Source organism: Sardina pilchardus, chromosome 9 (genome assembly GCF_963854185.1).
Source record: "Sardina pilchardus chromosome 9, fSarPil1.1, whole genome shotgun sequence".
Taxonomy (NCBI): Eukaryota; Metazoa; Chordata; class Actinopteri; order Clupeiformes; family Clupeidae; genus Sardina; species Sardina pilchardus.
Genome location: NC_085002.1, coordinates 3444839 through 3459281, shown reverse-complemented (window position 1 = coordinate 3459281; position 14443 = coordinate 3444839). Strand labels below are relative to the sequence as shown.

The 14443-nt window shown below is 40.9% G+C and overlaps 1 protein-coding gene across 3 annotated transcripts; it reads left to right on the top strand.

Moving 5' to 3' along the window:
- Window positions 1-150: 150 nt before the first annotated feature.
- Window positions 151-14323, top strand: zgc:113184 (uncharacterized protein LOC553745 homolog). 3 transcript variants are annotated; one of them, XM_062545288.1, is made up of 6 exons: window positions 151-262; window positions 4161-4279; window positions 5214-5357; window positions 5676-5923; window positions 12779-12962; window positions 13996-14323. In XM_062545288.1, exons 2-5 carry the CDS (start codon window positions 4171-4173, stop codon window positions 12953-12955), a joined length of 678 nt encoding a protein of 225 aa, XP_062401272.1. In that variant the 5' UTR covers window positions 151-262; window positions 4161-4170; the 3' UTR covers window positions 12956-12962; window positions 13996-14323. The 3 variants fall into 3 exon arrangements, with proteins under 3 accessions (XP_062401272.1, XP_062401274.1, XP_062401271.1); XM_062545290.1 differs by lacking the exon at window positions 13996-14323 and having other exon boundaries at window positions 5676-5725; window positions 5756-5923; window positions 12779-13925; XM_062545287.1 differs by lacking the exon at window positions 13996-14323 and having other exon boundaries at window positions 12779-13925.
- The last annotated feature ends 120 nt before the right edge of the window (window positions 14324-14443 follow it).

Genomic DNA, 14443 nt, shown 5'->3' with positions numbered 1-14443 from the left:
GTTCTGAAGACAAAATTCCATTTTGTTCTAGGCCTACATTACTAGCTTCTAGCTCTCCAATCCATGGATTGAACGTCATCACTTCCTCTTCGTCATGTGACGTGATTCTAGCTGCTTGAGTAAGTTTTGATTGTGCTGCCTGAGCTTTTTTGTAGACGGTAGACGCACCGCGAAGGGAAATAGAAGAACATTCTTTGTTATGAAGAGTGGGTTGCTTACATGAAGGCCACTAACATCGTTGGGACGGAGTTTTTATTGTGAGGTAGGCTAACGTTACCCTGGTTCACTGCACTGTTCTGTTGCATTTGAATTTATGTTCGGTTGTTGGCATGTTTACTTTTTACTGTATTTTTCACACTAGGTAAACTTGGCAGGCAATTCATTATCTATCATCAAATAGGAAAATTAAAACCCATTGACGTAACAGTGTAAATAGTATAAACTGCAAATACATTGTAATAAACCCAGTAGATTAGGCAAGGGAAGAGCTGATGAGTAGCTGATTCAACTTCCCAAAACATCACATCTGTGGCCACATACTTCCCTCAAAGAGTATAGGTAAGCTAGGCCACTACTACTCTCGGTTCCTTTTTTTCTAGCCCTCTTTTCATGGCTTTTATCCGTTTTGAAACTGCAGCTGTAGCAGCTATTGAAAGTTCAGATGCACCCATGGGTTGTAACTTGTTACACATCAGAAATATCATTGAAATATATTTCCAAGTTATGTAGAACTCAAATGAGTTCCAAACAGACTTACTGTCCCATGCCACTCTGTCTTGTGCCACTTGTCAACTGTTCCTTGGGTTATATTAGGGTCAGAGTTAGGGCTGGTGTTGGCAAGTGGCACGGGGTCAGTAGGTGAGTAGCACAGGACTGGGCCACCCATACCATGGGACAGTAAGTGTGTGTGTGTGTGTGTGTGTGTGTGTGTGTGTGTGTGTGTGTGTGTGTGTGTGTGTGTGTGTGTGTGTGTGTGTGCGTGTGCGTGTGCGTGTGCGTGTGCGTGTGCGTGTGCGTGTGCGTGCGTGTGTGTGTGCACCACCAGTAGTTTTTGCTCCTTCTGCTTCCACTACCAAACCTGTTCTGGAAAAGTTTGCACTCTGTGTAGCCTAATATGTAAATGAAAACAGAATGTGATAATTTGCAAATTGTGTAAACACTATTTAGCGCAAAGACAACACATCATTATGTTCAGACAGAGAAATGTTAGATGGGAAACAAAGGTTCATTTTGAATTTGTTGTCAGCAACATCTCCCACACAAGTTGGGACAGGGGCTTGTTTATTAATGTGTAACTTCACCTTTTCTTTTAACAACAGTAGGCTATGTAAATATTTAGGAACTGAAAGACCAGTTACCGGAATTTTGAGAATGAAATACCGGTATTTCCCAACTATTAGCCGCGGCTTATACATTGATTTTGCAAACCTTTCTTCAGCTATGAGGTTAAAAGGGCAGTTATTAATATGGTATGGTTTTGTTTCTTTCAACTTCCATAAAACACTGTCCTGGCTGTGACCTATACACAGTGTGGCTAATACACAGGACATTTCTGCATGTTGTCCCATTTTTGCCTAATACGAGATTTCAGCCAATCAACACCAGTCTGTGGTCTTTTTAATTATGTTTCTCATTCCATGATGTAGCCAGTGTGACAGGTCAGGACTGCAGACAGGTAATTGTATCACCTGGACTCTTCTGGTCTGGAGCCATATTGTTGTAATACAGTGAGGAGAAAATGTATTTGATACCATGCTAAAGTTGCCTAAAAAGAGGAATAGAAAATCGTCATTTGACAATTGATCTTAATGTCTTAATTCAAAAATTGAGTAAAAATAAAACCGCTAAGTACGCCAATTTTCTTTGTGATGGAAGAATGTTTCGTAAATAAATAAATGTTCTTCCTAAATGCTAGGGGGAAGTAAGTATTTGACCCCCAATGTAACCCTATGGGAATTCAACACATAGGGTTAACATAGGGGCGGGCAGATTTTTATTTTTTAAGGCCAGCTATTTTATGGATTCAGGATATTATGCATCCTGATAAAGTTCCCTTGGCCGTTGGAATTAAGATAGCCCCACATCATTACATACCTTTCACCATAGCTAGAGATTGGCATGGTGCTTTTTCCAGTAGGCCTATTAGCCTGTTTGATGCTCATTGAGCTCAATGCAAATCAAACAGGCTAATAGGCCTACTGGAAAAAGCACCATGCCAATCTCTAGCTATGGTGAAGGGTATGTGATGATGTGGGGCTATTTTAATTTCAAAGGCCAAGGGAAATTTATCGGGATGCATAATATCCTAGATCCATGAAATAGCTGGCCTTTAAAAATAAAAATCTGCCTGCCCCTATGTTAACCCTATGTGTTAAATTCCCATAGGGTTACATAGGGGGTCAAATACTTCCTTCCCCTAGCATTTAAGGAAAACATTTATCTATTTACGATACATTCTTCAATCACAAAGAAAATTGGTGTCCTTGGCGGTTTGATTTGTACTAATTTTTTGAGTTAAGGCATTAAGATCAATTGTCAAATGATGATTTTATATTCCTGTTTTAGCAGGGTATCAAATACATGTGCTCCTCACTGTATGTGCATAAAGCAGTTTGGTCTCTGGAATATTCAAGGTCTTTCTTGTCCGGATGGCAGCAGATCTTAAGCCTTTCCAGATGTGCAGGCTGCCCCTTCCATTGACACTAATGCCCCCCTACACCATCACAGATGCTCACTTTTCAACTCTGCACTAATAACCACTTGGAATTCCCTCTCCTCTTTAGCCTGAATGGGTGCTAAAAAGTTCCACAAAAAAAAAGTTCCAAAAAGAACTGCACATTTTGATTGGTCTAAGCACAGGACATGTCTAATACGGTTCCTTCTTTACATGTCAAGCTTTGTTCATATGTAATGGTTGTTATCAGACGTTTCTGTGAGCCCATGCAAACAGGACTGTTTTAATGCAGCGCCACCTGATGTCCCAGAGATCATGGCCATCCAGTACAGTTTGCTTTTGCTTACAAAGATTTCTCTGGATTCTCAGAATATTTACATTTCTCTATAGGTGATGAAATCCCCAAATGCTTTACAATTTCTTGTATAGGAGCGTTAATGTTATATTGTTTCATTATCAAAGCAAGGTATTTGTTAAACACTTTATTTTATAACAAAATAACTACCACTTATACTTGTGTTTTTATTTGTTGTTGTTTTTTTTTTAAACTTCACTCTGGCAGCTGTTTTGGTCAGAGATATGGTGTCTTGATATATGATAATTGCGATGACATGTTCATGGAACTGCACAGGTGTCAGAACCATGTGACCTGTGGCTGCTGCTGTGTAGAGTACAGCTGTTCATCCATTGTGGTCTCTCATTACAGTACATCCTGGTAGTTTGGCTAAAATAGATAGCCCGAGCGAAAAGACTTGGGCCACTAACATTTCAACATAGTCCATCTGTTTTAAGCAATCATAGAAGTTCCACAAAAAAATCTTGTTCTGTAGTCAGACGTTCTGTTGCAGCAATAACATTCAGTAGAAGTACAAATTCCTCATTATCAACCCTTTAGTGCCCTATTGTGCCCTTCATGTCCCATTTTCTAGCATTTTCAAGCCATTCATGCTGAGATTGACCCTGGTCAAGCCCATGTCCTGGGAACCGGGGCCAGACAACTCTTTTTAACTCTTTCAAGACAGGAAATCAACCACTAGGGGTGTAAAGGCACACATACTCACACCAGACCGTTTAGGTACAGGACATTAGGTTCAATACAGAAATGTACTGATTCTACTGAATGTACGAAATATAATCTTTGAGAGTAACCAACAGAAGGCTTTTTTTGCTTGCGGACTCTGTTTCAAATTCAAATTCCCTCACAGATAAACGAAGCGGCGAACCATATATCAGTTTAGTCAGTTAATGGCAAAAACATTTAACACCTTTTCAAAAAAACTATTTCTGTTGCGCATTCAGCAATATTGTCAGTGAATTTTCACAGAAGTGTGATTTCAAAATTCTGTGAATTTTGTCTACTGTTACACCCTTAACCAGGGTTGAACTCTAGTCAACCAAGTCTTTGTATGAAAGGGGTGTTCAACACCTTCCTGGTGGTTGTTGGGTGGATGCAGACTGAGAGATGTTCTCTGTGTTTGTCCTGTAGGTGGAGTAAGATGGAGGACGCCTACACGACTCTGTACCAGGAGTTCCTGCGGCTGCGCTCCATCTGTTTAAAACAGGCCGCCATGCTCCAGCACCTCACAGGAGCCCTCCATCAGCAAGGTGCTCTTGTGCTCCTAGTCAGAGGCACACGGCCTAATTCAACATTATTATGATTTTTTTTAAAGAGACCCTATGCAACTTTCTGCAGGAGACGATCGCTCATTGTTTACATCTGGAAGTCTGAGACGAAGAACCACGCTTGCAATTTATATATTTAAATATAGCCTATACATGTATAAATATACACGCTAAAGCTGTCGGGGAAGCTCTGCAGAGAAAATGCAAGCATAAAACGAGCGAAAACGACAAACGAAACCGAAACCAGAGATGAAATCGCCAATCCTGCATAGTTCCTCTTTAAGCATATATTTTTTGGCCTTTTATGCCTTTAATGTGACAGGACAGTGTAGAGTGACAGGAAGCGAGTGGGAGGGAGAGTAGGGTTGGGATCCGGAAAGGACCACGGGGCGGGAATCAAACCTGGGTCGCCAGCGTGCGGTGCAGGTACTCCAGCCAGTCGTGCCACGACTGGGGCCCTAATTCAACATTATTGCTAAGGAGACAGATTGTACCCTTATTACACTATAGGATTGTGAAGACAACTAAGGTCCCCCATATTTGAACACGTGTAAATGTGGGGAATTAGCTACACAAAACTAAACAGTACTGGTAATGATTTTGGTGAATGACAGTGACACACATGTCTTTGTGTGAAACTCCTCTTGAACAGATGTGGGTCCTCATTCAATATCTGGAAACATCTTAAGGGTTTTTTTCTTAAGGGTCGTCCTGACTTTGTCGAAGTGTCCTCGAGCAAGACACCTAACCCCAGTGCTCCCGATGAGCAGGTTGGCACCTTGCATGGCAGCCTCCACCATCGGTGTGTGAATGGGTGAATGTGAGGCATGATATGTAAAGCACTTTGGGTGCTTGCAGAAGCCGATAAAAGCGCTACATAAATGCAGTCCATTTACCACTTTGCCTCTGTCCTCAGGTCACAATGGAGACTCGGACAACCTGGCGTCCATGTCAGTCCCGTGTTCACAAGACGATCTGATCAACTTCTGCTCTGACGCCCAACTGTTGCTTCGTAGACAACCTCTGGATCAGTCTGCTGAACCTAACGCTGCCCATGGAGGTGAGGCTTGTCCTCTGGCTTAATTATTCAGGTCACTGAATGTATCCCGGTTTAAAATTGTGTTCGATGCCTTAAAGTTGTTGTTGAAATAACTTAAAATGCCTACACCAGGAGAACAAAACTTTGACTTTAGTTTTTTGAGGTGGTTAAAGGTGCTTCGAATTTAAACTTGTTATTATTCTAGAACATGGTGATAAAGTGAGGTCATTTTCTGATACCTCATCGTTTTCTTAAATGATCAGCTCAAGAACCGACATACACTTTCGTATGAAAGCCATTTACTCACGCTGATGCTAATGTGTGGTGTTATTGTCACAGGGAGCCGCGTGACCACAGACTTGCTGACCTCCAGAGTGGACCAGCTCCACCTGTCCCACCCTCACCTGTCCCAGCTCCACCTGTCCCACCCCCAACATCACGCTCCTCAGGGCGCAGGTGCCACGGCTGGCCTCCAGGGGTCCTCGACCGCTCCTGGGGTCGTTCCCTCGAGAGCGCCCCCTAGCATCATCGGTGACTTAAAACGGGCGGAGCAGGAGTGGGCTGAGAACAACCCTACCAGAGCTCGGGTACCAATCATCACACAGCACTCATTTAAACTCACTCTTACTGGACATTCATCATGTCAATCACTTTAGACACAAGTCGGCTAAAACAATAACCTCAACAGTGAAGTGAAGTGCAAGTGAATTGAAAGCACTCTCAGGAACAGCAGAAGCAGGAGAGTTTTGGTTGTTGACTGTAACAGTTGTCTTTGTCCATTAGATTCATTTGATTTGTCTGTTTACTCATCAGTGACTTAATCTAATTGTCTCTCTCTCTCTCTCTCTCTCTCTCTCTATAGCTGTAGGGAAGTGGCATTTTTGTAACATTGCTATTTTTTCACTCTCCAACAACCCAAATATAGTTTCTGTGGATACTTTTACACATAAACCTGATGTGGCCATCCTTCCCTTTATCATATATTTTATTTAGAGTCTTAACCTTAGTTATGTACAGTTGATGGGCATTTAAAGGTGTGAGAGGTTACCAAAATGCCACAAGTCCTATATCCACCATTTCTAGGGTGATTTAAAATGTTTTTACAGATTCTGGATCTCATTTGGTGCTATACCTTGACCATAATAATTCCCTCCTATTCACTCCGGTTTTTAATTTTTGTCAAAATATTTGGCCAAAAAGAGCCCCTTGGATCATATATGCTACTATGGACTTGAAGGTTTTATATTGTGTGGTTCCTTGCAAGTTGTGCATTAGTGAGGCAAGTGTTTTTTTCAGCAATACCTGTTGTAGGGGAGCCCCATAACACCCTCAGTTAGTTTCAGAAAGATTGGTTAACTTTTTAGGGATTTATTTAGAATTTCTGTATTTAGCTGACGTTACCGAAATTCCACAAATTGTGATGAAGAAGTTTTGCTGTCTACAACAGCATTAAAATATAATATTTGCATTTTTCTTTGTGTAAAAGGGAAAATCAGTAGTCTGTGTAGTAACCCAGTGGTTTCTGAGCAAAAATCTAAATTTTCATCATGTTTATGGAGTATACTAATCTATTGTGGCATATTGGTAACGTCCCTAATTTTTGCTATTATTCTACTTGCATAACACCAAAAAACCAAATGATCACCACAGTTTTGAACAATAGTGTACGATACTTCATTTCATCTAGCAGAAATTCAGAGGATGTGTTTCTAAAGGATAAATATGAACTAATAATACGTTTCTGTGGCATTTCTGTACCACTGCCTAGGGTTAGGTTTAGTCAAACTATGAGCAGTATCAAAAAAATATTTACATCATCATATCACTTAATTACACATCTACTAGACAAATACTACTTTTGACATTTATGACAATATACGTATAAAATATAGACATTTTCACACATAAATGAATGAAAATGAATGGGAAATATAAAATGTTTGTGATTTCAGCCTGCATAAAATTAAGGGGGAAGTTAACACTATAGCTTTGGACAGTAAAGTAACACTTACAATATTGTTGGACATTTTTTTAAAAAATATATCGGAAGAGAGCGCTACAAAGTAAAAATGTATTTTGTGGCATTTCTGTAACATTGCCTAGGGTTAGGTTTAGCCAAACTATGAACAATATCAAAAAAACATTTACATCATTATATCACTGAATCACATATCTACTTGACAAATACTACTTTTGACATTTATGACAATATAAGTAAAAAATATAGACATTTCCGCATATAAATGAATGAGAATGAATGGGAAATATAAAATGTTTGTGATTTCAGCCTGCATGAAATTAAGGGGGAAGGTAACACTATAGCTTTGGACAGAAAAGTAACACTTACAATATTGTTGGAAATATTTTTTAAAAAAATATATCGGAAGAGAGCGCTACAAAGTAAAAGTGTAATTTGTGGCATTTCTGTAACATTGCCTAGGGTTAGGTTTAGACTAGCTGTGAACAATATCAAAAATGTACATCATTGAATCACATATCTACAATTGACAAATACTGACAGTAGACTTTTCACATGTCTAGCAGTCTGTGTTCAAAATGTACTGACTGTGAGTTCAGCCGGTCAGTTTGTAACGCCCATGTGCCACATATGAGGTCAGATATTTTGCATTTAGAAGGGTGGAATATGACTTTGCATACATTAAACGACATCTACACATCAAGAGCTTTCAGGAAATATGATACAAGGCACCTAGATGTAAGTATCCCAGAGATACACCCTAGATGTACTGACTGTGAGTTCAGCTGGTCAGTTTGTAATGCCCATGTGCCACGTGTGAGGTCAGATATTTTGCATTTAGAAAGGGGGCAATATGGCTTTGCATACATTAAATGACATCTACACATCAAGAGCTTTCAGGAGATATATGATACAAGGCACCTAGATGTACGTATCCAAGAGATACATCCTAAAATGTACTAACTGTGAGTTCAGCTGGTCAATTTGTAATGCCCACGTGCCACGTGAGGTCAGATATTTTGCATTTAGAAAGGGGGAATATGGCTTTGCATACATTAAATGACATCTACTCTTCAAGATCTTCCAGAAAATATATGATTTAAGGCACCTAGGTGTAAGTATCCAAGAGATACATCCTAAAATGTACTGACTGTGAGTTCAGCTGGTCAGTTTGTAACGCTCGTGTGCCACATATGAGGTCAGATATTTTGCATTTAGAAGGGTGGAATATGACTTTGCATGTTTTCTTGCCTGTTTACACACGCACACACACCATACATCCATTTTCTCACGCAAAACAACATCTGATCTTGGGCTGAGACCTGAGACTCGTTCGTTCCTTTTCAAACTCCTCGACGGTAGCCTAGATGGCGCTACGAAGCGTTTAAGTTTGCGATAGAAGGAGGAGACACCCGCGGGAGAAACCTTTATTGTCGAGAAAATCGCCAATCTGGTCAAAGACTAGGTATGTTGTTAGAATCAATGTCACGAATCATATATAGGCCTATCGTTAATTAAGAACTCACCCTCTTAAACTTTAAATCTTCAAATAAATTGGTTTGTGTGGATTTGATTCCCTACTTGTTAACTTTAGACTAACTTGTTGCACTTTTGTTGCACTGTTTGTTTGCTGGAACGTGGGGATGAATAATGAAACATTGCAAGACACTCATCTCTCATACGATCCCATGAAAGATTTTCTTCGACTTGTTATTTTTTATGTATTTATGAGTATGACCGCCGCTAGAGTAGCTAGCGAAGCGGTCATAGTTGTTGTCAAAGTCTTTTTTTTTTTTTTTTTTTTTTCGTCATCGATTCTGAATTTTTGGTCAACGATTCCCGGGACACCGTAACAACGGGGCACATGAAACTTGGTGGGCATGTAGCCCCAGTAGACTTCTACGGACAAATTTCGTTTCGTTCCTGGGGGTCACTCCACCCCCGCGCTGCCCCCACCCGAAGCCCAAAAATGGCAGTTTTTCCTACCTAACTACCTGAACCGTTGCACCGAGGATGACAAAATGTTTATGGTATGTTGGTCTCAAGAGCTCGCATCAACTTAGCTTATAACCAGTCATTTGTGATTTGCACCCCCATGGTAAAAATTGAAAATGCAATGTAATATTGCTTTAATTGCCCCTATCTTCAGATGAGATGTTATGAACTGTACCAAATTTCATGTGTATGATCAACCTGACACCCTCTGGGAGTATGCCAAGTTTTATGGAATTTCATCCATGGGGGGCTATAAAATAAATGGATTTATGTGTACATTCAGGACTGTACTGTATATCCATCGGCCTGTAGATGGTGGTATTAACCCTCTGGAGTCTAAATCCCCCCTGGGGATTTGAAAAACTGTTCCAAACATCTCAATCTCTGCTAGTTTTTGTCCTAGAAACAAATAAGTGACACCATTAGAAACCTTTAATCAACTAGTTTCCAAATATATATGTTTTAAAAGAGAATGGTTCCTCTGGGTGCAACAAACATACAAACATGCAGGAACACACACACATAAATACACACACACAGACACATACCTACACACACAGGCACCAGCACATACACACATACACAAATTACACAAACACATGCACAAACACGCCCACACACATGCACACATGCACCCTTACACACACACACACAAATGCACAGTACACACACACACACCTACACACACCTCACACACACACACACACACACACACACACACACACACACACACACACACACACACACACACACACAGATGCACAGTAGACACACACACACATCTTTGAGTATGTTTTGTGAGATGCACCGGAGCTGAGAAGTGAGTGTTTGTGTGTGATGTACTATAGCCTGTGTGTGTGTGTGTGTGTGTGTGTGTGGGTGCGTTTCTGTGTGCCCATGTGTGTGTTTGCATGTGTGTATGTGCATGTTCTGTGTGTATTCTGTGTGTGTTCTCTTTCTTTCTCTCTCTCTCTCTCTCTGTGTCTGTGTGTGTTTTGTGTTATCTGTGTGTATTCTGTGTGTGTTCTCTCTCTTTCTCTCTCTCTCTCTGTGGGTGTATCTGTGTGTGTGCCTGTGTGTGTGCCTGCGTGTGTGCGTGCGTGTGTGTGTGCGTGTGTGTGTGCGTGTTTGTGTGTGTGTGATCTGATATTGGAGTGACAGTGACGGCATAGAGCACAGTGAACATATACACAGAGACACATAAAACACACACACAAGCAGACACACACACTCACACACACACTCATAGACAGAGAAGCACTCATACACAAAAGCAAGCATGGAAACAAAAGCGTGATTGATATTTGCGGTACATCTAGTTTATCTAATGACACAGAAAGCAAAACGATTGCTTCCACATATCCTTGTCATGCACTAGGCTATTATGCAACTTTTTTTTCAATCGCGAAGGCTACAGCTACCCTCACGTATTTCTTAAAGCGACAGGCACTCAATTACGCACACCGCTAATGCGCACTCAATTAGACCTACACACCACTTAAAGATATGACTAAGTGTAATAGTCTTGAAATCAGTACACAAATGACTAAACATATTTGCAACTAGTAATTATACAGATTGTAAAATACTAAATGTTGTCAAATATGTACAATTATATGAATTCCAAAATATATGATAGGCCTATAGAAACATGACTATAATTTTCTCTCACTCTGTGTGTGTGTGTGTGTGTGGAGGGTCAAGCAAAATCTTGGATGGCCACTGGTGTGAATAATCACACAATATTCAATATTAGGCAACTGATGATTAAATCACCAAATACACTAAAATGGTAAAAAAGCATCGAAAAAGTATCCGTATCAAAACAATAATTTTGGTGTCGCGACAACACTAGGCTGAGTGCAGTACAAATTTTTGCTCACTCCCGACAGAATCTCACTCCAAGAATTTTTGAAAAGTTGGCAGCTCTGCTAATGGAATTCGTGACTGCAGTGCAAAGTTTGGTCGTTTTTGGACAAAAAATGACAAAGATAACGTTAAATTAAGCAAAATACAATTCTACCACTCTCTAGCCACTCTAACTGTAGCCACTCCCCATCTCACTCTCACTCCAGCATAGAAAAAAAAGCCCATTTCGCTGATAAACTCACGTGTTGCCATTCATGGAAATTACAATGTCTCACTGAAACAACGGACCGTTTCAACATCGTTGATCTTGGAGAAAACGTGCTGAGTCCGACACACATGCACCCATGTTGGTAAGCAGTCTGTTAGAGTAACGTAACGTTGCATAGGCTACTCTACATCAACAACCGCGGTTGCCTACCGCCCTAGCGGTTCTATTGCCTGATCTCTGAACATCTAATGTCTACTAACTGCACGGGCCTGATTCTACATCATCGCCAATTTAACATGATCTACCTGCATCAATGTAATTGGGCAACAAGTGTCTTGGAAAACATTGTTTGTACGGGCACTGCACTAGTATTTCCTGAAAGCACTTAATGTGTAGATGTCATTTAATGTATACAAAGTCATATTCCACCCTTCTAAATGCAAAATATCTGACCTCATACGTGGCACATGGGCGTTACAAACTGACCAGCTGAACTCACAGTCAGTACATTTTAGGATGTATCTCTGGGATACTTACAATGGGAATATAATGGTATATAATGTGCTGCAGTCAGGTATTTGTGTGTCTGTGAGAGCTGGGGAGTGAATGTGTGCAATTTCAGTATAGTGTGAGTTCATGATTCAGATGGCCTGAGGTTAGAGGCTTCTCCTGACTCTCTCAGTTCTGGCCTTGTGAATGTTGCTCATTCATAAACTTGCTCATTTTCTCTTCATGAACCTATGAATGACTCATTACAGTGTTAATTTACAAATAAAAATAATTGTAGAAAATAATTGTAGATAATTGAGAGAGAGAGAGAGAGAGAGAGAATATAGACGCAATATGATAATTCCATCTCCTGTAGATGTATAAACAAAATGTTTAACATTTTTTGCATGATGACACTAAGAGGGTGGTAAGTAACTCAGATTATATTAAATTGTATGCAAAAAGCTTTTTATTTCATATGTTACAAATATTCCACTCCAAAAAGGAATGTTACTAAAATGCCAATTTGGTTGCAGAAATGCCACTTGGACGTTACCAAAATGCCACACAACGTTACAGAAATGCCACTAAGGTTACGAAAATTCCACAAAATAGGTTACCGAAATGCCTTTACAGCTATCTTTCTCTCTCTCCCCCTCTTGCCTTCTCTCTCTCTCTCTTCCCCTCTCTCTCTCGGTCTCTCCCCTCCTGCCTTCTCTCCCTCCCTCCCTCCCTCCTGCCCTCTCTCTCTCTCTTCCCCTCTTGCCTTCCCTCTCTCTCTCTTCCTCTCTCGTGACTTCTCTCTCTCTCCCCCTCCTGCCTTCTCTCCCTCTTTCTCCCTCCCTCCCTCCTGCCCTCTCTCTCTCTCTGTCTCTTTCTCTCCCTCTCTCTCTCTCTCTTCAGAGGCCATGGTCGTCCAGCTCATTTCTGAACAGTGAGTGGCTGAGCCTGACGGGAGGGCGGGCCATGTCGAGGGTGACGGTGGAGACGCAGGTGTGTGAGTTCTGCCAGGCCGTGTTTCCCGGACACACCACCACGCGCGGGGAATTCCTGCGGCACCTCACCTCTCACATCACCTGACGGACAGGTGTTTTTTTCTTCTGTTTTCCACCACGTTGTCCATGTTTGTAACGGTACTTCAGCTTGTGATCTAAAAGTCCTCTAGTCTAGCGCACCTTTAACTGTAGCCTACACACATAACTTTGTGATCTAAAAGTCCTCTGGTGCATCTTTAACTGTAGCCTACACACATAACTTTGTGATCTAAAAGTCCTCTAGCCTAGTGCACCTTTAACTGTAGCCTACACACATAACTTTGTGATCTAAAAGTCCTCTAGCGCACCTTTAACTGTAGCCTACACACATAACTCTGTGATCTAAAAGTCCTCTAGTGCACCTTTAACTGTAGCCTACACACATAACTTTGTGATCTAAAAGTCCTCTAGCGCACCTTTGACTGTAGCCTACACACATAACTCTGTGATCTAGAAGTCCTCTAGTGCACCTTTAACTGTAGCCTACACACATAACTCTGCAGAGTAGTTGGCATTGTGACACAGGTGTTTGTAAGCGCATAAGTGGGTGCAAGCACAAAGCTTCAGACTGTAGTGCACTCTTCTACATTGTCATAAAACGTGCACTTCAAGGTGCATGCAAGAGGGCAGGGAGTAAGTAAGAACGATGTGAGCTCATTCATCATGTGTAGTATGTGTTCAGCACTGGGGTTCCCTGCTGCGCTGCCAACGGTCACCACTAGATGGCAGGCGTAGACACGTGTGGAACAAGAGGCAAAAAAACTCATAAGATGATCATGTAGGATTTGGTTTGATAATGCCTGCCTCTCAGGTACATTTTGTGAATAATGACTATATGTACCATTTCATCTCTAGAATGATTTAAAATTACTTATGTTTTCTTTTCTCTTACTGACACATTTATTATTGCCATTTTCAGTCTTATTCCCATGAATGAATATTTTGTTTTCTTTTTTCTTAATCATTCATCAGTTTGTAAACATTTTAAGTGTCACATAAATCCTACCTACAACCTATTTCCAGTAATCGTTGCTTACTAATCAGTGATGTTGACAAAAACTGGATGTTATGCTTGCATCTATATAGGACCACTGGGCTTGCAGCAGAGGCTATATTTAGCGCCTTCTTTTCTTGGCTCGGCCAATGACATGCACGCAGACTAGCTGGGAGAGCATTGATGACATCAGAGGCAATCAGCTGACTCACTGGTATCCCCTGGCCAGATTGGCTGTTTCTAACTCAAGTCTCCACACTCTCAAGGAGTGACTTCCGTTTAATTTGTGTGTGTGTGTGTGTGTGTATGTGTGTGCGTGCGCTATATTCCTTCGTTGATGTGGTCATTAGAATTCCTTGTTCTATTTTCAAGTTTCATTTTTTCAGGGTGATGCAGGCTGCGACACAACAAGATAGTTAAACAATAAAATATTTATTGATGATTAACAAAATAAATAATCTGCTGTTTTACTGAACACAACATAAGCACAGATGCTGGCAAGGCAGAGCAGAGGAGCATGTGTCATTCTGGTGTACAAAT